Source organism: Notechis scutatus, chromosome Z, assembly GCF_049901735.1.
Source record: "Notechis scutatus isolate UNSWTSFEM ecotype Mainland chromosome Z, rNotScu1.2, whole genome shotgun sequence".
NCBI lineage: Eukaryota > Metazoa > Chordata > Lepidosauria > Squamata > Elapidae > Notechis > Notechis scutatus.
In genome coordinates, this window is record NC_142025.1 from 107,765,152 (window position 1) to 107,789,707 (window position 24,556).

Here is a 24,556-nt window from a genome sequence, read left to right on the forward strand (position 1 = left end):
CCAACAAGATATTAATATATTTTTTTTGTCCTCTCCCTTCCCACTTATAACAAGGAGCCAAATTTTTACCTTCTACAAAAAGACAGGTTTCTCAATATCCATTTGTTGATTCCATAGGGAAGGAGAGTAAACTTTCCCTTTCAGCACCTCAAATTTGCCGCTTGAAATTCTCCTCTGGAAACAAAGTATCATTCAAAAAGTCATAGTTTTCAGGATGTTAGGTGTATCTTAAAGTCCTGGGTCAGCCAAGAAAAAACTTTCTCTTCAAGACTTTCTCCCTCTTCCTCCTGCACAGTCTTACCCAGCTGCCGGCTTCTTTGTGGCGGCCATTACAAGAGAAAAGGGGGTTTTGCCGGCTGGGGAGGGGGTCTGCAACACCCCCAAACCCCTCTCCGGATCCCCCCTGTCTTCGGCTGCCTCTATGGGGCAGCCTTAGCCTCCAGACCCGTCGGGATCGGAGACACCAAGATGGCTAGCGCCGCAGGGATCGCGCAGTATCGCGAATCCCTGCCGCTGCCGAAGCCAACAAACCGGAAGTTTTTGTCACTGGGTCACTTCTGATGGCAGCACAACCTAACTTCCTGCCTTTCCACCTGTCTACTGAAACCTGGACGTCCTACATAAGCCATTTTGAGTGTGTGATGGACGCCACCAATCTAAAAGAGATCCTTGTGAACAGGAAGAAGACTTACTTCCTCAGATTCTGCAAAACCACTGTCTTCGACACTGACACTGCCCTTTTATCACCCCAGACCATCAAAGCCATCACCTGGGAAGAGCTACAAGAGGTTCTCAGCAATCACTATGTGCCGAAACCATCCTGCATAGCCCACCATCATGCCTTCTGAAGAAGAAGTCAAGTGAAGGGAGAATCCATCAGTGAATATATGGCTGCTTTCAGATCGGCTGCCCTTCACTGTGGATTCTGGGACCTGGATGACATGCTTCTGGATCAGTTGGTCTGTGGTGTTAGAGACCTCCATTTGCAGAGGTGCCTCTTAGCTAAAGCCAACCTAAACCTGAAAGAAGCCATTGAAGAAGCACAAGCCACAGAAACGTCAACACTTTCCACAGCAGAATTTCAAGGCTCCAGCAGACACCCAGGTTGAAGGACCAAAGCAGCTGTCCACTATGAAGAAAGCATCAGTGCAGATTTTTACGAGGGTGAAGAGGACATCAACCACCTGAAGGGGCCTCAGCCAGCTCAACAAAGAAATAACCCAGCTAAGAGAAGACAGATCACACCACAAATCATCTGCCTAAGCTGTGGAGGCAATCGTCCCAGAGCCACGTGCCGCTTCAGAAGTATGATCTACCTCATGTGCCAGGGAAAGGGCCATCTAGCAAGAATCTGCCAGGCTGGAAAAAGCCTGAACCAGCAAGCTCCCTACCAACTTCAGACAAAAAACTTTAAGTCTAAAGAGGACTGCTTTACCATTAATAAAGCATGTCCTACAGCTGAGTCACTATCTAACCAAACCTGTTTTAATATTTACAAAATTAATGTTGATGTTCTCTTAGCAGGTAAACCCTGCAAGATGGAGGTAAACAAGTGTGCTTAAGGGTTGTCTGCTATGGTGTAGCAAGGTAGTTATTGCTCAAAAGTTAAGGCCCAACATTATATCTGTCCTACACGAGGGACATCCTTGAATAACCAGGATGGAGGCTTTGTCCAGAAACTATGTGTGGTGGCCAGGGCTGGATGAGGCAATATACAATAAAGTACAAAGATGTCAGGCCTGCCAATTGTCCAGGCCTGCTCTCCCCATCTGCCACCTCAGGGGAATGGGAAAATACTAAGACTCCTCGGTCCAGGATCCATATAGACCTGGCAGGCCCTGTCCAAGGGAAAATTTTTACTGGTTTTGGTGGATTCCTATTCAAAATTGATACAACTAACTGCTTAAATCTACCACTACAGAAGCAGTGACTAGGGCCTTGGACAACATCTTTGGAACTCATGGGTATCCTGACATCCTCGTCTCTGACAATGGCCCCCAGTTTATTTCCAGCCCTTTTGAACTATTCTTGGCAAAGAGAGGTATTAGAAATGCCCTAAGATTTGGAAAGAGAATTTATATAGATACATGTTTTAGAAAATCAATATACATATAAAAAGTTTTCTGGATTAATAATTGTTGTTTTCTGCAATGAATTGTTCCCTGCAATAAGGTAATGATATAATTTATTCTGGGATAGTGGCCACTAGCACTTCCCCAGTAGAATCCATTAAAGCCCATGTGGCAAAGCACCAAGAAACAATTTCAGTTTTTTTTTCATTTTCACTATTTTTACCCGTTAAAAAAAACAAAGTAAAGTATAAAGTACATCCTAAGAATTTTAAGGAACATACAAAGTAAGATACAAGAATAAGCAGATACCAAGAGGCAGATTATAGGATGGCTGACTCTTTCTCTGTATATCAGAGGTGGTATTCAGCAGGTTCTGATCAGTTCTGGAGAACTGATAGAGGAAATTTTGAGCAGTTCTGAGAACCGGCAAATACCATATCTGACTGTACCCGCCCCCATCTATTATCTGCCTTCTGCATCCCAGCTGATTGGCTGGGTCTTCTTTTGTTGCCCTGCACAGGAGAACAAAGCTGGAAAGCAGGTTAGTGGGTTGGGGAGGGAATGGGATTTTACAGTAACTTTTCCCCAGGAGTGGGAAGGGAACGGATATTTTGCAGTATCCTTCCCGAGGAGTCTGGCGGGAATGGAGATTTTACAGTATCTTCCCCTGCCATGCCCACCAAGCCACACCACACCCACCAAGCCACACCACACCCACCAAGCCATGCCAACAGAACTGGTAGTAAAAAAATTTCAATCCTACCTCTGGCTGTATATGATAGTTCTGCAGCTTTGACTGGGACAAATGGAAAAATAGCTAGAAAGAAGAAAAACTGAACATCCCAGTGGCAGGGATGGGAATGTATTGGGAAATACAAATATATCAGCTCTGCTAATTTAGGAGGCATAACTGGCCGAGCCAGAGGGAGAAATCAAATGATGAATCCCAAAGTCCCCATCCAATCCTATTTGGCCTTGTCAAGTCTCACCCAAGTGCCAGTTGTCAGTCTGAAAAGATTCTTTTGTATAGGCTTGATCAGGTGATTGAGCTCTTCATGTCTAGGTATAGTTATTGGTCCTGACAGCTAAGCAGGTAGAAACAAAACAGCAGTGTCTTTTGTAGTTAGGTTTAGCAGCTCTCGTAGATCTTGGTTCACGTTGTTCTTTGGCTTCCACCTTTCCACCTACTGCACCTTCTTCTTTTTCAGTTGTCATTTGGCCGTCCTCTTGGAATTCAATTAGTGAAATTTCTTTTTCTGCCTCTTCCTCTTTCCCTCCAAAAAATTCTATGTAAAATGATTCAGCTTTCTCAACTGAGTCAATTATATATCTCTTGCCATGTGAACATTAAACCTTCTGGAATCAGCCATCTATAATTCACCTCTTTTTTAAGTAGCATTTTGGTCAGGAATCGGTATTCTCTTCTCCTCTCTCTCACTCTTCTGGGTACTTGTTTCAAGACCACAATCTCCTTGTCTTTATATTTCAATGTTTTCTCTTTTGCCACTTGCAATATTTGCATTTTAGATTTTCTTTGTAAATCTAATGTGAACTTCTCTTGGTAAGCTATTTCTCATTGCATATCTTGTGAAGACTCGATAAACCTCATCTATCCATCATCTTCTCTTCAGTTATTTCCAAAGCTTCAGCCAATATTTCTATCATTATCTCAGCTAGGTTTTGTCCTTTTTCTTCCTCTATGTTTTGGAATCTAAGATAAAATTCTGATCTGTCCATCTCCCATCTCAGCATTTTTATCTTGCTCAACCACAGTTAATCTGTTATCAATATCTCCAATCTTCTTTTCTCTTTGTTTATCTTCTTCTTCAATTTTTTGGAATCTCTCATCATATTTCATCATCATTTGTTGAATGTTCTCCACCTTTTCATCAGTTTTCCCTGTTCTTTGTTCGATGTTCTCTGTTCTCTTTTCAATATTCTCTGTTCTTGTTTGAATATTTTGAATTCCTTGCATAATCATCTGCAGGGTCACTTTTTCTTTTTCTTGCCATAACATTGTCTGTATTGAACGTTGTCCTCCAGATGTTGGAGAGGAAGAAGTAGAGGTTGAGGAACCAAGGGCTGTTAGTTTCCTACTCATTTCAAGCAATTCAAAATCTTCAGGTTCTTCTAGACCTTAATCCACTTGTGAAGTAACCAATTGCGATTCCAAATAAAAATAGCAGGAAAATAAAGCCAAATAGTAGCAATAATAATAATAATAAAAAGAGAAAAAAAAAGAAATTTCTTCAGGTTCTTGTATACCTTAATTCAATCGATTGGTTGAAAAACAATAAAAACTCAAAAATGGAGGAAAAGACCATAAACACATACAAAGGAGAGAAAGTTGTTAAATCCTAAAAATGGTGGAAAAGTGAAAAAGAAAAAAAGAAAAAAGAAAAATTCTTCAGGTTCTTCAACACCTTAATCCAATTAAGAAGTCTCAGATATGAAAGGATGCATAAGAAAAAAAAGAAGGCCAGAAAAAAAAAAACCAATATGGAAGGTAAATGGAAAGAAAAAAAAGTACCAGGGAGGGAGACAGAAAAAAGAAAAAAGACAAATTTCTTAAAAAGAAAAGGAAGGAAATCATTAATACTAAAGCTTTTCCTTTAAAATAAAAAGCAAACGTAGAAATTTAACTTCAAAAGGCAAGAAAAAAAAAGACAAGTTCCAAAGGGCCAAAAATCCAAATAGCTATTACAAAAAGTAAACTGATGAGGAGGGGTAGCACAGCTTAGAAAAAATCAAAAGAGCACACTGCACTTTGTTTAATTATCCAAGGCTCTTGTTATAACTCTTCTCCAGAGACTTATCACCTTTTCTTTTCCTATAAGCTTCAACACCAGACTCCAGCTGTTAATAGAAACCCAGAAGAGCACCTGCAATAATAATCTCCCATGCTCTTCCCTCTATCTTATCAAATAGCAATGTCCTTGAAAAGAAGTCTCAGTTTTTTCTCATCTTTGTCTGGTCAAGAAAAAGAAATAGAATATTTCCAACCCTCTAGTTGGCAGTGTTACAAAGTTTCTTTTATTTTCACTTTCCCCCTCCTTTTCCAAGCAAAATATAATAAGAATTAATTAAAAAAGGAAAAGATATTTAAAAAAAAAACTAAAAGGGAGTCTCTAGCCTAGAATATTACAAAGTCAAAAAGGAGAGAAAGAGTAGATGAAAAAAGAGAAAAAACCAGTCCAGTTTCAAAATGTAAGATCATGTGTAGAAAATCCAGCAATGAGAAAAAAAATATATTACTTTGACATTCCTGTTTAAAATCGCTGCTTAATCACTTCTGTCAAAACTTTTAGAGATTCTTTCTTTTCCTTAGGGTGTCCTTTCAAATCTTAAAATAAAGAAAAAGTTCTCACCAAACCGGCACACTCTCTCTTTCCGTTCTCTTTCGTTTCGGAGCTGTCCCAACTTCAGCAGCTTTAATGGCTGCCTCTATGCTGCTGGCAAAAAGAGCTTCTCCTGGATCTACTTTGCGGTATCCCTGGGATCAACAGGATGCGCTCTTTACTTTCCTTGTCTCTTCGGGACGGTTTAGATCCAATTGGACCATCCAGGAGCAAAGATATCAGCAGCGATCTCAGACCTCCAAGATCGCATGCCATATCGTTGCAACCGCCAGCTCCGCCCTCCTGACTATAAAATATAACCATGGAAGAGAAAAAACTGATTACAATTAATATAAATGGACTTAACTCAGTTGTTAAAAGAAGGAAAACCTTCAATAAATTAGAGAAATTGAAATTTGATATAATCTGCATACAAGAAGTACATATCAAAAAGCAATATGAACAATTGTTGATACAGCCAAAATTAGGGAAAATATTTACTTCTTTGACACAATGCAAGAAAAGAGGAGTGGTTCTATATATTAAAGATATCCCAGCGAAATTGATTTATACTGATGACGATGGAAGAATACTAATAGTGGAAATAATGGACAATAATGTGAAAACACTCCTGATTGCAATTTATGCCCTGAATGACAATCAAGAAGAATTTTATAAAAAATTACATATGAAAATAATTGAACTGGACTATGCTAATATAGCTATGATGGGAGATTTTAATGGAATTGTAGACAATAAACTGGACTACACAGCACAAAAAACAACAAAGCAAAACAGAAAGACTCTCCCTAAATCTTTTTTTTTTTTTAATGGTAGATGAAATAAACTTAAAAGATACATGGAGAGAAAGAAATGCTAAAACTAAACAATACACCTTCTACTCAAATAGACATTTATCATGGTCCAGAATAGATATGATATGGATGTCAACAGAATTAATACCTAACATTCAAGAAATGAATATTGAAACAAGTACTTGTGCAGATCACAATCCAATGACAATTAAATTGAAAGGACAAAGGAGAAGATCTAGATGGACATTAAATAATACTATATTAAAGGAAAAAGACTTCACACAGTGGATGGAGAAAGAACTGGCTTTCTTCTTTAGAGAAAACAAAAAAGAAGATACATCAATCCAGAACGTATGGGATACAATGAAGGCATATGCCAGAGGCTTAATAATAGACTATACAAGGAAAAGAAATACTATGAAAAGATTAGCCTCTAAGGCATTAGAGGATGAGTATAAAGGACTTGAAAAAGAGCTACAGAAAATGCCACAGAAAGAGGACATTAAGTTAAAAATGGATATAATTAAACATAAAATGGGTCTAATAGAAAAAGAAGAACTAGCACAGAAAATTAGAGGTGCTAAACAGAACAACCTTGAAGATGCAAATAAACCAAGTAGATGGTTAGCATATAAATTGAGAAAGAAGAAAGAATCATGGAAAATATTGCAATTAATAGATGACCAAGGCTAAGTTTGCTATGGTAGTAAAGAGAAGAAGGAAATCATACGAGACTATTATGGGAAACTATACACACAAGAGAATATTGATGAGGAAAGAGTTAAACAGTATTTACAGAATGCTAATCTACCCCAGATACCTACAGAGATTGAAACAATGTTAGAAAGCAATATAATGATGATGGAGTTAACTGAAGCACTCAAGAAGCAAAATAATGGAAAGGCACCAGGCCCAGATGGACTTCCGGCAGAATTTTGTAAAACATTACAAGAATCGCTGAACCTTCCATTGCTAGAAATTATGAATGAAGTTATGTTAAAGAAGAGGATACCTAAATCATGGTCAGAAGCTTATATTACACTTGTCCCAAAAGAGGAGGACGATCCATTACAAATTAAGAACTATAGACCTATTTCCTTACTAAACGCAGATTATAAAATTTTTGCTTCAATATTGGCAGAAAGACTTAAAAATACTTAAATAATTTTATCCATTCTGATCAAAATGGATTTCTGCCAAAGAAACAAATTAAAGACAATATGAGAGTAATCTTGGACACCTTGGAACACTACGAGGCACATCCTGAAAAACAAATGGCTTTGATATTTTTAGATGCACAGAAGGCATTTGATAATGTGAATTGGCAATTCATGTTACTACAGCTGGAACAGATGGGCTTTTCTAAAAAATTTATTCAAGCAATAGAAGCTATATATCATAAGCAAATGGCAAAGGTAATGATAGAGGGAGAACTGACAGACTCTATTGATATAAGAAAAGGAACAAGACAAGGGTGCCCACTATCACCTCTGTTGTTTGTGTTAACCTTGGAAGTGCTAAACAGAAATATTAGAGACGAAAAGAATATAAAAGGGGTGAAAATTAAAAAGGAAGAATTTAAGTTGCAAGCATTGGCAGATGATCTGGTTTTCATTCTAGAAGACCCACTAGAAAGAGCATCAAAATTGATAGAAAAGATAGAGACATATGGAAAGGTGGCTGGTTTGAAAATAAATAAAGATAAGACAAAGATCTTGACAAAGAATATGCTATCAAGACAAAAGGAAGAACTGGCAGACCTATTGAAAATCCAGGTTACGAATAAGATCAAGTACTTGGTGATACACTTGACAACAAGATGCAGTACACTAAAAGAGAATAATTATATCAAACTTAAGCAGCAGATCACGCTAGATTTGGCGAAATGGGAAAATTTACAACTGTCATTAATAGGGAGAATATCAACAATCAAGATGAATATATTACCCAGAATTTTATATTTGTTTCAAACAATTCCAATTAGGCTTGGAAAAGACTACTTTGAAGATTTAAATAAAATTGTGTTGAAATATATATGGCAAGGTAAGAAAGCGAGAATAAAGTTAAAACTTTTGCAAGATGCTAGAATAAGAGGAGGATTTGGTTTGCCTAATTGGGAGTTGTATTACCAAGCTACAAATTTGATGCAGGTTAAGGAATGAATAACATTAAGAAATACTAGATTGTTGACATTATAAGGACATGATCTGTTGTTGGGGTGGCATGCTTTTCTATGGTATAAAGGAACTAAAACACAGGGGTATTTTAGAAGACATTCTATACGGGAGTCTCTGTGGTTAAACTGGGAGAAGACTAAAAGGCAATGTTATTTGAAAATTCCAGTCTGGCTATCGACTATTGAAGCATTTTCTTATCCAATAATATTAAAAAAGGAACAGACAGTTAGATATGGTGAAATATTGAATGAAAAGGGTGAACTTAAATCTATACAAAAACTAGAGGAACAAGGTATAAAGATGAATTGGTTTTCATATGCACAAATACATTCAAGGTATGATAAAGACTCTAAAACAGAAGGTTTTCATGATAAACTGACTGACTTAGATAAGTTTTTGACAGGTACTGATGAAAAGATTAAAAAATTGTATGGATATTTGTTATAAATTAAACTAGAAGATGAACAAGTTAAAGGAACTATGATTGCTTGGGGGAAGAATTTTGGATATGGGATTGATCTAGAGAAATGGCAAAAATTGTGGTCTCAAAATTATAAAATGACAATGTCAACAGCATATAAAGAAAATTTGTATAAGATGTTTTACAGGTGGCATTTTCCCCTGACAAGAATAGCAAGAATGTTCAAGAATAAATCTGAAAAATGTTGGAAATGTCATCAGACACCTGGCTCATATTACCATACGTGGTGGACATGTACGGATGCTAAAAAATATTAGACTAAAATCCACATGTGGTTGGAAAAAATGACAAAAAAGCATATAGATTTGAAACCAGAGATATTTTTATTGGGAATTTTACCTGAAATATATAGTAAAGAACTGAAATACCTGATTGTAAATGTATTAACAGCGGCTAGGATTGTATTTGCTAAAAATTGGAAAAATGAGAAAATACCATCACAGGAGGAAATCATTAAGAAAATATTGGAATGTGCTGAAATGAGTAGATTAACATTTGAAACCATAGAACAAGATGATAAACAATTTTATAAAATTTGGGATCTATTCTATCAATGGTTAGACAATAAAATATAGTAATGAATTATGTAGATTCTTAGAAAATAATAAATATATAAAGAGTTATTCTTTTCTTATTATATCTACAAAATGATTCCAGGATAGATTTGAGATGATAATATGAACTGTCATAAAACAAATTAAGTAAAATATGATTATTTCGTAAAACATGAATGAATAAAAATATAGTCAAATGATTGATTAATAATGATATTAATCTATTTAATACTTGATTGAAAATATGAGAATATATACAATGTAATTGTAATTGAAGACTACAAAATGGAAGCACAAAACAATTTGTAAACCAACCGGCACACTGTATGTATATATATGGAAGATGGCTTGATGTTTTTATGTTTTGTTTGCTTATGTTTGCTTTAAAAACCAATAATAATAAAAAAAAACTAGCAGTGTTTGTAGTAAGAGTGATGACACTAGCAACATCAGTACAGCAATATTATGATGCAAGCACCACTCCTGTTACATGTACACTAAAATTTCCATTTACACATGAAAAGGTTAGAAGATAACCTTTCATGGCACTGCAAATTTCTTTTCATCATATGGGTGGATTTGGTCTCAGCAACCTCATTTCTTCCTTGTTGGTATTTTAGACTGAACATTTATCATTTTCTTATTCTACAAATCATGCTTAAACACATCATATACAAAGTCCATTTCTGGGAATAAAGTAGAGAAAGTTTCATTGATAGAAACTTTCAAAAACTGAGCATCTTAGGTAGGGGATAATTCATATTCTTATTTCTCATGTTATAGATGGATTGAAGAGGAATGAAAGAGTGGAATATAATATAGATAATGCTAAAACTAAATAGGATGGAGTTCTACAAGGAAGTCTCAGATATGTAGACAAGCCAGTTTAGGAATAGGTAAACTACTATAGGGAACTGAGAGCCATGTGGGATAGACTTTGTAATACTTGCAATCTAATGACATATTTTGATTGTTTGCTGAATAAAGGCAAAGTATGTGTGAGAGAGTGAGTGTATATGTGTATGTGAGAGAGAGAGAGAGGAGGGAGGGAGGGAGAGAGACAGGGGAGAGAGAGGGGGGAGGGAGAGAGAGAGAGAGGGAGAGGGAGAGGGAGAGGGAGAGAGAGAGAGTTGGGGTAAACATTCCCAGAGCTGTAAAATATACCTGTGAATTTCTTCAATTTTCAGCTCTCATCCCAGAGTCATGTGCCACTTGGTCAAAATCAGGTCTTGCCATCTCTTGACCATAAAACCAGTTCTATGAAATCATGATGCCACATTCTCATAAAAACCTAGTGCTGGCCTTTTAGCTGAGATCTTTGACATAGAACCAACTACCAGTAGTCCTTCACTTACAACAGTTTGCTTAGTGACTGTTCAAAATTACAACAGCACTGGAAAAAGTGTATTATGACTATTTTTCACCCTTATGACCATTACAGAATCCCAATGGTCACATGATTTACGTTTGGATACTTGGCAACTGTTCACAATTATGATGCTTGCAGAGTCCCTGGGTTTGCATTTGATGACCTTTTTCACCAAATTAAGGGATTATAAAGACAACCCCGATGCAACTGGAATTACAAACTAGGAAGATTCTTTTTTTTTTTTTGTAAAAATTTTATTTGGGTTTTCACAAAACATACAATTAAAATATCTTTTTGAGAACAGAATGATTCCAGGTTATCACATCTCTATACAGAAATAAACTCGTTTACATATTCATCTTTTTCTAAATTTCAGTATCTTTCTAATCATTATATTTATACTTTTGTCTGTCCTATTTATACTTTCGTATTTTCTTTTCTCATAAAACAAGATTTCCCCTTAAGCCCTTAAAACTTGAGTTTATTCAGCAAAGCAGAGTAAAATCATAATTCTAACAGTTAAGTATAATGTATACACAGACAAAGCAAGAAAACAAGACTGCAAAGTCCAATAGAACACTATAATTGTATGAGAATATTTCATATCCCTTTAGCAGAAAGCCCATCATCTTCCTCAAAGTAAATTACTTATGTTACTTAAGATTCAATAAGTATATGGTACCCCAAAATATACTTATAGTGAGCCCCCAAATATATGGTAAACCTTCCATTTTGTAAACATTCACCAAAATATTGTGAGAGTGGTGGCAGAGATATCACAAAATAGTGTTATGGCTTTTTGTATATGTTATCAGAAGTTTGGATGAAACTTATTATTTCTCAAAAACATTTCAATAAGATATTATCCTTGGTGTAGCTCTATCTATCTTCCCTTCCTCAGATTTTGGACCAGGGAACATGCCTTATATCTTCCATTTTGTATTAAGCTGTTAGACTTCTGAAAGCTTTTTTGATGTTCTGGTAGAATTAAGCATCATCTTAATTTAATTTCTTGCTTTTTATTTCTCATGGTTATCAAAAGATTGTATGAAATAGTATCTGTTTACACAGCTTATGCACCCTGCCATATGTCTAGATCTGCCAAAGCACTTCTAAAGAAAAGAAACATTATGAGCTAAAGAATCTGAAAACCAACTGAATGTAGAAGTTAAGGCAACAGGCTAAAACCAAAGTCTGAGACTTCTATCTATTTTAGGAATGTAGCCAGCTGTATGACTTTGGACCAGTCCCGTTCTCTCAGAACTTGAAAGGAGGCAATGACATCCCCTTCTGAAAAAAAATGTTGCCAGGAAAAATATAGGGACTTGTCCAGGTAGTTCCCAGGACTTCAGGTTGTCTGAAAGGAGCAAAATATCAAAGTTTGTGGGGAAATGACCATTTCAGGAGGGAAGTGATAGAGAAGACTATGTATTTTGGAAACTGAAACTTTAGCTAGACATATTATGGACTAATTAATCAATCAGAATACAGTTGAAAGGCACCTGGAAGGTCTCCTAGGCAAGTTCCCTGTTCAAACAGGAGTCCAGTCTCTTCTTAAAGCATTAGAGGGAAGCTATTTCATATAGGAAAGTACTGTGAAAAATAGAACACATTTAAATTTCCTTTCTTTCCCATTTCCCCCAATCACATTGTACTCTGATTCTCATTACATCAAACATAAAGAATTGTTAGTGTGTAGAATGCCAGAGCTGCCAAACATCCATATTGAGTATCTGTAAAGTTGTTGACAGTAATTAGAGGTGAAGAACATTGGTTAAGCTTTGCCTCCATCTCCCTTTCTATCATATTTTCACAAAAGTAAAAGAAAAGACAGCAAAAATAAAAAATAGAATAAATAGAATATAAACAACAATAAAATAATTTGTCACAATCTCCACAGTTTAGAAAGGACAGATTTGATATTCTTATTTCTCATGCTGTAGATGATTGGATTGAACAGGGGTGGGAGGAGGGCATATAGAACAGTCAACCCAAAATCTAAGTAAGATGGAGTGTTGGAGGTCGGTCTCAGATAGACAAAGCATCCAGTTAATAATAATATAGATACTACTGTAAGATGGGGAATACAAGTGGATAAGGCTTTTTGCCTTCCTTTTTCAGAAGGAATTGTTAACACTGTCTTGAAGATCACTACATAAGAAACAACAATAAAAGTAAAACATCCTAGTCCAACAATGATACTGACCACTAGAACTCCAACCTCAAGTAGATTTAAGCCAGAACAGGATAGTTTTATCAAGTGTGGAATTTCACAGAAAAATTGGTTGATCACATTAGAACAAAAAATAATTGAAAAGGTGCCAGTGGCGTGCAACATTCCATAGAGGAAACCTGTAATCCACACTATAATTATTATTTCAGCACAATATTTTGAATTCATCACCATCTCATAGTGCAATGGATTGCAAATGGCAACATACCGATCATATGCCATAACGGTCAGGAGGCATAATTCCGAGGCTTCAAAAAAAAGAAAGAGAAAGACTTGAGCAACACAACCAAAGTAAGAGATATATCTAGTGTCCAAGAGAGAATTTATCATGGATTTGGGGACAATAACTGAAGCAATGCCCAGGTCCTGTAGACCTAAATTCATTAAAAAGAAGTACATGGGGCTGTGCAGTCGATGGTCAAAAGCAACAGCAGAGATGATGAGAAGATTTGTGGTTACAGTTGCCAGATATAACACAAAGAAGAAGAAGAAATGCAAAAGCTGTAGATGATGATTTTTTGAGAATTCCAGCAGCAGAAAGTAAGACACTGTGGTTTGGTTCTCCATGTTTTATTTATGACAAAGCTGGCATAACTGCAAATAAACAGAGGAGGAAAATTCTCTTAGATAAAATTTTGGAGGTGCTATTTTGATATGTCATGAGAATAAAAAACATTAAGAAATGTAAAGCATGCACAGAATGTAATTGGGGGGTGTAGGATGGGGATATTAGAGTACACTCTTGTCATTTATTACCCATCTGTACTAAAGAACCTATTAAAAAGACTAACATGTATACACATAACATTCTCCCTCGTTGAATGCTAATTAATATAATACAGCAATGTTAGTTTTCTATCCCTTACAAAACAGGCCAAAATAATTTAAAATATTATACTAACCTTATTTACAAATTGTAAGTCTGTCATCTATAAATTATATTAAAAAGAACACAGTTAACAAAAAAACAATAATAAACATATTCAATAAAAGTTTAATCCCAAATCATCTCAAATATTAACTCTATTCTTCCCTGATCAAATATCCACATTTGTTTCTTTATACCATTTATTATCAATTGCTGATTGATTGAATGCAATAAGTCCAATCTCAAAAGCCAATCTCTCTTCCCTAAAAAGAAAACAAAATATTTTTTGGGGATAGCCATTGTGAAGGAAAATGTCATAATATGATCCTTGTTATCCAAACCCTAACAAAATACACAGCCAACCACAACACAAAAACAAGTCCTGACATATATCAAACGAACATGCGAAATGGCCCCCAGAATACCTTAACCCCTAGGAAAAATAATAGTTCACAAATCAACATTTACACTCAGAAAAGAGCTATCTAAAGTCAAAGACAAAATACAGAAGGAGGACAACAGCAACATAGTATACAAAATCAATTGCAATTCTATGTGGGATAAACAGGAAGGCGATTGAAAATAAGGGTTCGTGAACATCAAGTAGCAGTTAAATGACACGACCAAAAATCCTTTATCTCAAACTACATAGATAATAAATAACACCAATTCAATTGGGAAGGAACAAAAATCATTAGCCATGCTCACAGCCGCCACACACATGAATTTATTGAAGCCTGATATTGAAGCAATTAACATGTACATTGATCTATACTTGTAGAATAAGTAAGACACCAAACCATTTGAACAACCAATCAACAAGAGAAATAGTCAGCTGCTCAGAATTTAAATATAGCTCCAAGGAGAATAGGACAAGAAAATCCTGCTGATGATATTACCTAGTCTGGTAACAAAATGTTCAGAAACTAAATTGAAACAAGCTTGTAGGGCAAGATTACCAAAATTTAAGCCAGAGCTACAAATACTTTCTATTATTTCACAGATAAGAGTATTCCTCCATTCTTTTTCAAACCCCTTTAAAAAGAAACTATTTGCCACTTGTCCATTCACAGAGTTTTCTGCTATTATAACAAAGCACATTGTTAACCTCCCTATTTCCAGTTTTGTTATTTCAGGCACTGAACAAAAGGATTGCCTTGGATTAGGAAATTCCCTGTTATTTTTCAACCATGGAAGTTTTCTGGGATTATTTGAATCAGTCTCAAACTCTCACTCACTACTCGTATAGGATTGTGGTAGTGTCAGAAAATTGGTTGATGTGGTATGAATGGCACTCTGACCTTCTAGTAGAAAAACAATTTAAATCTAGCGAATATATAACAATAAATTGCTGTATCTTTTATTTGGAAATCTTGAGTGTAGATATTGCCTTCTGCTGCAATATGTGTGTATATGTGTGTATTTTATGGGATAGACAGATGGGAATGTTTTTCTCAGATGCTCTAGTACCTATTTGGCAAAAAAAGCATAATAAATTTTAAATCGAATCCATAAATAATAGATTCCTAAACATGTTTTAATCAAATATATAATTAAACAGAAGAAAAAAAATCTTTACTTACAGCATAACTCTTGACATTCATTAGGTGGTATTACACATGTTAATGACATCAGAAGTTTTTTTTTAAAAAAAAATGAATTTAGACATTGGTAGAATGAATTAATAAATCCCCCTTTTCAAAAATCAGAAGGAAAGTCATACTTTGATTTTAAAAAGCAATCTCCCATCAAATACAAACCTCTATTCCAATGAGATGCAGCCTCTTACAACTATGAACTCTGATATCTCAGTACTTCTTTTAACAATGTGGAACAAGATTTTCAACAATAATAATTTAATATTTAAAATTGAAAAGACATTTAGAAATATTCTAGATATCCTTTTCTTTTATAGACGTACAGACAGATTTGAAATGACTTAACTGATGCTAATTTTCCTACTATTGATCTAATTTTCATGTAGTGAAACAGCTATCTGCAATTTAAGATGATCTTCTTCTGAGTGTTTATTATCTGTTATTTTTCTGCTATTTTTTCCTATAGAACAAAATAATACTGATTTAGTTTGTTTCCTGAAGCATGTTTCATCACTTGTGATTTTCTTTCACTTCTCCAATTTAAAAAAATCCCACTCTCTATTCCAGGGGTCTCCAACCTTGGCCACTTTAAGCCTTGTGGACTTCAAATCCTAACACTAGTAGTTGGTCCATAAGCTTAAAGTGTCCACGAGGCTGGAGTTTCAAAACGTTTTTGCTTCCTACAAAGGATGTCTGATTCAAAGCTGACTTTTATTTTCTTGAAGGAGGAACCATTACCTTGCAGCCTTACTCCTGAGTCGCCTGTGCTGCTGCAGCTGTTCTTTCCTACGAGCAGCCCTGTGTGCACACGCACTTGGCACAGGCTCCTTGGAAATCCCATCGCTGCTGTCAGCCCCCACAATCTCTGAAGGCAGCAGTCCACTCCCTAACGGTTCTGGCCCCTCATCTGAGTCCTCACTCTCCTCAGCCATCTGCACCTGCTGCTGGCTAACCACAACAAGTAGATTGCAAATACAAATCTAAAACAAGGTTCATAGAATGAGCTATAAGCCCATAGAGAACTATAAAATACCTATAGTAAAATAAGTAATAAAATAAGTTCATAGAAATCAATAAGAAAACCTAGAAGAAGAAAGACAGAAAATAAGATTTGGAAAGAGAATTTATATAGATACATGTTTTAGAAAATCAATATACATATAAAAAGTTTTCTGGATTAATAATTGTTTTTTTCTGCAATGAATTGTTCCCTGCAATAAGATAATGATATAATTTATTCTGGGACAGTGGTCACTAGCACTTCCCCAGTTGAATCCATCAAAGCCCATATGGCAAAGCACCAAGAAACATATTTAAATTTTTTAATTTTTACTATTTTTTTACTCAAGTTAAAAAACAAAGTAAAGTATAAAGTAAATCCTAAAAAAAATAAGGAACATACAGAGTAAGATATAAAAATAAGCAGATCCCAAGAGGCAGATTATAGGGTGGCTGACTCTTTGTATATGATACTTCTGCAGCTTTGATTGGGACAAATAGAAAAAGAGCTAGAAAGAAGAAAAATTAAACATCCCAGTGGCAGGGATGGGAATGTATTGGGAAGTACAAATATATCAGCTCTGCTAATTTAGAAGGCATAACTGGCTGAGCCAGGGGAAGAAATCAAATGATGAATCCCAAAGTCCCCATCCAATCCTATTTGGCCTTGTCAAGTCTCACCCAAGTGCCAGCTGTCAGTCTGAAAAGATTCTTTTGTATAGGCTTGATCAGGTGATTGAGCTCTTCATGTCTAGGCCTAGTTATTGTTCCTGACAGCTAAGCAGGTAGAAACAAAACAGCAGTGTCTGTAGTAAGAGTGATGACACTAGCAACATCAGTACAGCAATATTATGATGCAAGCACCACTCCTGTTACATGTACACTAAAATTTCCATTTACACATGAAAAGGTTAGAAGATAACCTTTCATGGCACTGCAAGTTTCGTTTCATCGTATAGGTGGATTTCGTTTCTGCAACTCTTGATGACCTCAGGAGCATTTAGTTCCCCAAATTTTTATTGGTTCTGGGCAACCTCATTTCTTCCTTGTTGGTATTTTAGACTGAACATTTTCTTATTCTACAAATCATGCTTAAACACAGCATATACAAAGTCCATTTCTAGGAATAAAGTAGAGAAAATTTCATTGATAGAAACTTTCAAACACCGGGCATCTTAGGTAGGGCCTAATTCATATTCTTATTTCTCATGTTATAGATGGATTGAAGAGGAATGAAAGAGTGGAATATAACATAGATAATGCTAAAACTAAATAGGATGGAGTTCTATAAAGAAGTTCAGATATGTAGACAAGCCAATTTAGAAATAGGTAAACTACTATAGGGAACTGAGAGCCATCTGGGATGGACTTTGTAATACTTGCAATCTAGTGACATATTTTGATTGTTTGCTGAATAAAGGCAAAGTATGTGTGAGAGAGTGAGTGTATATGTGTATGTGAGAGAGAGAGAGAGAGAGAGAGAGGAGGGAGGGAGGGAGAGAGAGACAGGGGAGAGAGAGTGAGTGAGTGTTGGGGTAAACATTCCCAGAGCTGTAAAATATACCTGTGAATTTCTTCAATTTTCAGCTCTCATCCCAGAGTCATGTACCACTTGGTCAAAATCAGGTCTTGCCATCTCTTGACCATAAAACCAGTTCTATGAAATCATGATGCCACATTCTAATAAAGAACTTAGTGCTGGTCTTTTAACTGAGAGCTTCTGCATAGAACCAGCTACTAGTAGTCCTTGACTTAACAATTATGATGCTTGCAGAGTCCCTGGGTCATGTGATTGCAACCTTCTGACAAGAAAAGTCAATGTGGAAACCAGATTCACTTCATAACCATGTTAGTAATTTAACAACTTCTGTGATTCACTTAACAAATGTAGCAAGAAAAGTCATAAAATGGGACAAAACTCACCAAATTTCTCACTTAGCAACATAAATTTTGGGCTCAATTGCAGTTGTAAGTTGAGGATTATATGTATTGGGTAATGCAGAAAATGGCCACCCTTGGGTATCTCTGCTATTGTTATTGAGGGGCTCCTATTAGCTTAAAAAAGATTTGGGTATCATCTTGCTTGATGTGCATGCTTTCTATCATGTTTTAAATCAGTTTGCCTGGATTAATAGTAGAGCTTAACATCTCGTTATTCATACCTTTATTCAATGTGCATTTATATTCTGTGAATCCAAAAGAATCCATTGCCTCTGTACTTATCATTACTCTGACATCTGGCAAAAGAGGATGAAGAAAACAGGAGCTTTAAAAGAGACTTAAAAATGAGTAGAACAATTCAAGCAATGTAAGAAAGGTGTCACATGCCCATGAAAAAACTTGCTATAGCCTTGGGAGTTCCGGTTTGTCAGGCTTCAGAGGCAGCAGGAATTCGCGTTTGTGCGCGATCCCTGCCGCGCTCGCTGCTGGAGTGCCTTCGATCCAATTGGATTGGGAGGCTATAGTTATCCTGTAGGGATAACTGAAGAGAGGGGAGATCCGGGCAGGGGTCGGGGGATATCACACACCCCTTCCCCAGCTGGCTTAACTCCCTTTTCCAAAGGTGGTGGAGCGGCGGTCAGCAATGGCCGTCACAAAGAACCTCTCAGCCGGACAAGTTTTGTGCAGAAGGAAGTGAAGAAAGAGAAGGCTTTTGGCTGAACCGGGACAACAATTAACATCTGAATACCCTGGAACTTTGGCTCCTTAAGTGATACATTGTTTCCCAGAAGATCGTTAAGCTGCGGTGGAAAGTAAAGGGAAAGTTGTTGTTTTTTTCTCCTCACTTCCCTACGGAGACAGCAGATGGAAATAGGAAATACCCACTTTGGCAGCAGAAGGTACTAACTTTGAAAATTAAAGCCAAGGGGACATTAGATTTCTAAACACTGACATTTAAAAATTAAAATCTTTTTGCTTTAAGTGGGAAGGAAGAGAGGTAAATTATTTATACTAATGTTTGTTGAAGGAGATTGCTTGGAGTTTTATAAGATCAGAGATTAAATTGCAATAAAACTTCCAAAAATACCTTGGAATTGTGTAATTGAATGCTACCCCAGGAAGAGAAAGTAGAAGAAAGTGCTAAATGAAACAGACTGTGCTGATTGTGCTGACTTTGATTGCTTGATGACTTTGGGACTTTTGTGAACTATCTTTTGAAAGACTAAGAAAACATTTGGATTGTTTAAAAATTTTTTACAATGGTATCTGTTGAAGAACTGAAAATGCAATTTGAAAAATTAAGAGAAGAAGAAGAAGAAGGCAAGGGCTCCTTTGGATCTATCCTTTGCTTCTTAGAAATGGCGATTTCTACTTATCAGGAAATGCAACAAGAAAAAGGCTGGGATGATGAAGAAGAAGTCATCTTTAATGGACATATGATTTTAAATGAGAAAGAAAAGGGTAAAAAGGAAAAGAAAATGGAGAATTTAAGTTCTAAAAAACAACCAAGAAAGGGAAAAATAAGGTGAAAAATCGATATAATGTCAGAAAGCAACAGAAGAGAGGAATACAACAGAGAGGGGAGACTAAAAGGCTGGAGATTGAGAGAGGGGGAGGGTAAAAAGGCTAGATTTGACAAGGAAGGAAGGGAAAAAGTGAAGGGAAGTTATAAAGGCTTAAAACAAGATGCTAATAAACAGGTTTTTCAGAGATAAAGGGTAAAACATAATCTAAAAAGAGATTCTGCAAAAGTACACAAGATTGTATTGTAGTATTTGTATTTGAAATATGTGTTAATAGAATATTGTAGGGAATGTGTAAAATGCCTAAGATTTAATTAATAGAGTTTAATTAATTAATTTGTTATGGAACATTATTTTTAATATACTATAAGATCATTATGTTTATATTTTAAAATGTTATGTAGAATGTACTAAGCAGAATCAGAATAGAACCTATGTATTATTTTAAGTGTTAAATTTGGGGGGAAAATAGAAAGGTGTCATACTTCAACCGGTGATTACAGGAAAAAGTTTGTGGTAAAGAGAAAAGATAAATAGATAATTGAAAAAGAACGGACAAAAGATACAAGTATAATGATTTAAATTGAGATTAAATAAATAAAATAGAATTAAGAGAGTGAAAAGAAGATATGAAATAGTATATAAGGTGAGCATGAATTTGATTTATGTCTGTACAAAAGTTATAACCCGGGTTAAGCCGCTTTAAAAAGAAGTTTTATGTTTTTATGTTATGTATTTTGTTTGCTTATGTTTGTTTATCGAGGATTAATGATGTTGGATAAGAACATATGAAATAGTAATAATATGAAATATAGTAATATACTTATACTTGAAAGTATAAGTTTAATGAATAAAATTGAACAGAAATAAAGGAAGAAACAGTGAGAAGTTGGAAAAGAGTAATGTACTTAAATGAGATGTTTTATTTGTTTTGTTAAGCAGTTTTTAGAAAAGATGTTTTATGTTCTTATGTTTTATGTTTTGTTTGTCTGTGTATTGTCTTTGAAAATTAATAAAATTTGTTATTAAAAAAAACAAAAACTTGCTATAGCCTTGAGAAATGCTTGAAATAATGCCTATGTCACACATACCCAAATTTATCAGAAAGAAATTCATGGGGTTCAGTTCTCATCCAAAGTTATTGAAGATATGAGAAGATTTCCTGTTGCAATTTTCAAATATAATGCAAAGTCTATAGCCGTAATTTTTTTGAGAATTTAGTGAGTAGAAAGAGCAATATGATAACATGGTATAACTTGCATTTTGGTATGGAATGTAAGATAGATAATGCTAAAACTAAATAATTTGGGGTGCTAGTGGGATATCACAGATATACAAACAAGCCAGTTTAAGTGGTAGGCAAACAACTATAAGATAGGGAATTGATGGCCATGTAGGATGGATATTACTTTGTAATATTTTCAATATTGCACTAGGTAACTTATATTGGTTTTCTTGTATTTTAAATTTGCCTTTTAAAATTTATCTTTGATAGAATGTTGACTTTTTCACTAAATCAAGGGCACATAAAGACATCCCCCGATGCAACTGAAATTACAAACTAGGAAGATTCTTAAAGAGGTATAGGATCACTCCTTTTCACCACCCATGATGGGAATAGGAGGTTCATGGATTAGAATGAAACAACAATAATATACACACAAAAAGCCCTTAAAACTTGAGTTTATTCGGCAAAGCAGAGCAAAATCATAATTCTAACAGTTAAGTATAATGTATACACAGACAAAGCAAGAAATAAGACTGCAAAATCCAATAGAACACTATAAATGTATGAGAATATTTCATATCCCTTTAGCAGAAAGCCCATCATCTTCCTCAAAGTAAATTACATGTTACCTAAGATTCAATAAGTACATGGTACCCCCAAATATACTTATAGTGAGCCCCCAAATATATGGTAAACCTTCCATTTTGTAAACATTCACCAAAATATTGTGAGAGTGGTGGCAGAGATATCACAAAATAGTGATATGGCTTTTTGTATATGTTATCAGAAGTTTGGATGAAACTCATTATTTCTCAAAAACATTTCAATAAGATATTATCCTTGGTGTAGCTCTATCTATCTTCCCTTCCTCAGATTTTGGACCAGGGAACATGCCTTATATCTTCCATTTTGTATTAAGCTGTTAGACTTCTGAAAGCTTTTTTGATGTTCTGGTAGAATTAAGCATCATCTTAATTTAATTTCTTGCTTTTTATTTCTCATGGTTATCAAAAGATTGTATGAAATAGTATCTGTTTACACAGCTTATGCACCCTGCCATATGTCTGGACCTGCCAAAGCACTTCTAAAGAAAAGAAACATTATGAGCTAAAGAATCTGAAAACCAACTGAATGTAGAAGTTAAGGCAACAGGCTAAAACCAAAGTCTGAGACTTCTATCCATTTTAGGAATGTAGCCAGCTGTATGACTTTGGACCAGTCCCTTTCTATCAGAACTTGAAAGGAGACAATGACAACCCCTTCTGAAAAAAAAATGTTGCCAAGAAAAATATAGGGATTTGTCCAGGTAGTTCCCAGGATTTCAGGTTGTCTGAAAGGAGCAAAATATCAAAGTTTGTGGGGAAATGACCATTTCAGGAGGGAAGTGATAGAGAAGACTATGTATTTTGGAAACTCTGAAGCTTTAGCTAGACATATTATGGACCAATCAATCAGTCAGAATACAGTTGAAAGGCACCTGGAAGGTCTCCTAGTCCAGCCCCCTGTTCAAGCAGGAGTCCAGTCTCTTCTTAAAGCATTAGAGGGACCAGCATTAGAGGGAAGCCATTTCATATAGGAAAGTACTGTGAAAAATAGAACACATTTAAATTTCCTCTCTCTTTCCCATTTTCCCCAATCACATTGTACTCTGATTCTCATTACATCAAACATAAAGAATTGTTAGTGTGTAGAATGCCAGAGCTGCCAAACATCCATATTGAGCATCTGTAAAATTGTTGACAGTAATTAGAGGTGAAGAACATTGGTTAAGCTTTGCCTCCATCTCCCTTTCTATCATATTTTCACAAAAGTAAAAAAAAGACAAAAAACCCAAAAAAAAAACAATAAATAGAATATAAACAACAATAAAAGAATTTGTCACAATCTCCACAGTTTAGAAAGGACAGATTTGATATTCTTATTTCTAATGCTATAGATGATTGGATTGAACAGGGGTGGAAGGAGGGCATACAGAACAGTCAACCCAAAATCTAAGTAAGATGGAGTGTTGGAGGACGATCTCAGATAGACAAAGCATCCAGTTAATAATAATATAGACACTACTGTAAGATGGGGAATACAAGTGGATAAGGCTTTTTGCCTTCCTTTTTCAGAAGGAATTGTTAACACTGTCTTGAAGATCACTACATAAGAAACAACAATAAAAGTAAAACATCCTAGTCCAACAATGATACTGACCACTATAATTCCAACCTCAAGTAGATTTAAGCCAGAACAGGATAGTTTTATCAAGTGTGGAATTTCACAGAAAAATTGGTTGATCACATTAGAACAAAAAATAATTGAAAAGGTGCCAGTGGCGTGCAACATTCCATAGAGGAAACCTGTAATCCACACTATAATTATTATTTCAGCACAATATTTTGAATTCATCACCATCTCATAGTGCAATGGATTGCAAATGGCAACATACCGATCATATGCCATAACGGTCAGTAGGCATAATTCCGAGGCTTCAAAAAAAAGAAAGAGAAAGACTTGAGCAACACAACCAAAGTAAGAGATATATCTAGTGTCCAAGAGAGAATTTATCATGGATTTGGGGACAATAACTGAAGCAATGCCCAGGTCCTGTAGACCTAAATTCATTAAAAAGAAGTACATGGGGCTGTGCAGTCGATGGTCAAAAGCAACAGCAGAGATGATGAGAAGATTTGTGGTTACAGTTGCCAGATATAACACAAAGAAGAAGAAGAAATGCAAAAGCTGTAGATGATGATTTTTTGAGAATTCCAGCAGCAGAAAGTAAGGCACTGCGGTTTGGTTCTCCATGTTTTATTTATGACAGAGCAGGCATAACTGCAAATAAACAGAGGAGGAAAATTCTCTTAGATAAAATTTTGGAGGTGCTATTTTGATATGTCATGAGAATAAAAAAACATTAAGAAATGTAAAGCATGCACAGAATGTAATTGGGGGGTGTAGGATGGGGATATTAGAGTACACTCTTGTCATTTATTACCCATCTGTACTAAAGAACCTATTAAAAAGACTAACATGTATACACATAACATTCTCCCTCGTTGAATGCTAATTAATATAATACAGCAATGTTAGTTTTCCATCCCTTACAAAACAGGCCAAAATAATTTAAAATATTATACTAACCTTATTACAAATTGTAAGTCTGTCATCTATCAATTATATTAATAAGAACACAGTTAACAGAAAAACAATAATAAACATATTAAATAAAAGTTTAATCCCAAATCACCTCAAATATTAACTCTATTGGTCCCTGATCAAATATCCACATTTGTTTCTTTATACCATTTATTATCAATTGCTGCTTGATTGAATGCAATAAGTCCAATCTCAAAAGCCAATCTCTCTTCCCTG

General features: G+C 35.4%; 2 protein-coding genes across 2 annotated transcripts; both read right to left on the minus strand.

Annotated features, from left to right (window-relative positions):
• Positions 1-12,691: 12,691 nt before the first annotated feature.
• Positions 12,692-13,606, minus strand: LOC148129076 (olfactory receptor 14C36-like). Its single transcript, XM_087947170.1, has one exon. The coding sequence runs from the start codon at positions 13,604-13,606 to the stop codon at positions 12,692-12,694; it is 915 nt and encodes a 304-aa protein (XP_087803296.1).
• A 9,468-nt stretch (positions 13,607-23,074) lies between these two features.
• On the minus strand, positions 23,075-23,989 carry LOC148129077 (olfactory receptor 14A16-like). The gene has a single exon (XM_087947946.1). The coding sequence runs from the start codon at positions 23,987-23,989 to the stop codon at positions 23,075-23,077; it is 915 nt and encodes a 304-aa protein (XP_087804072.1).
• Positions 23,990-24,556: the final 567 nt, after the last annotated feature.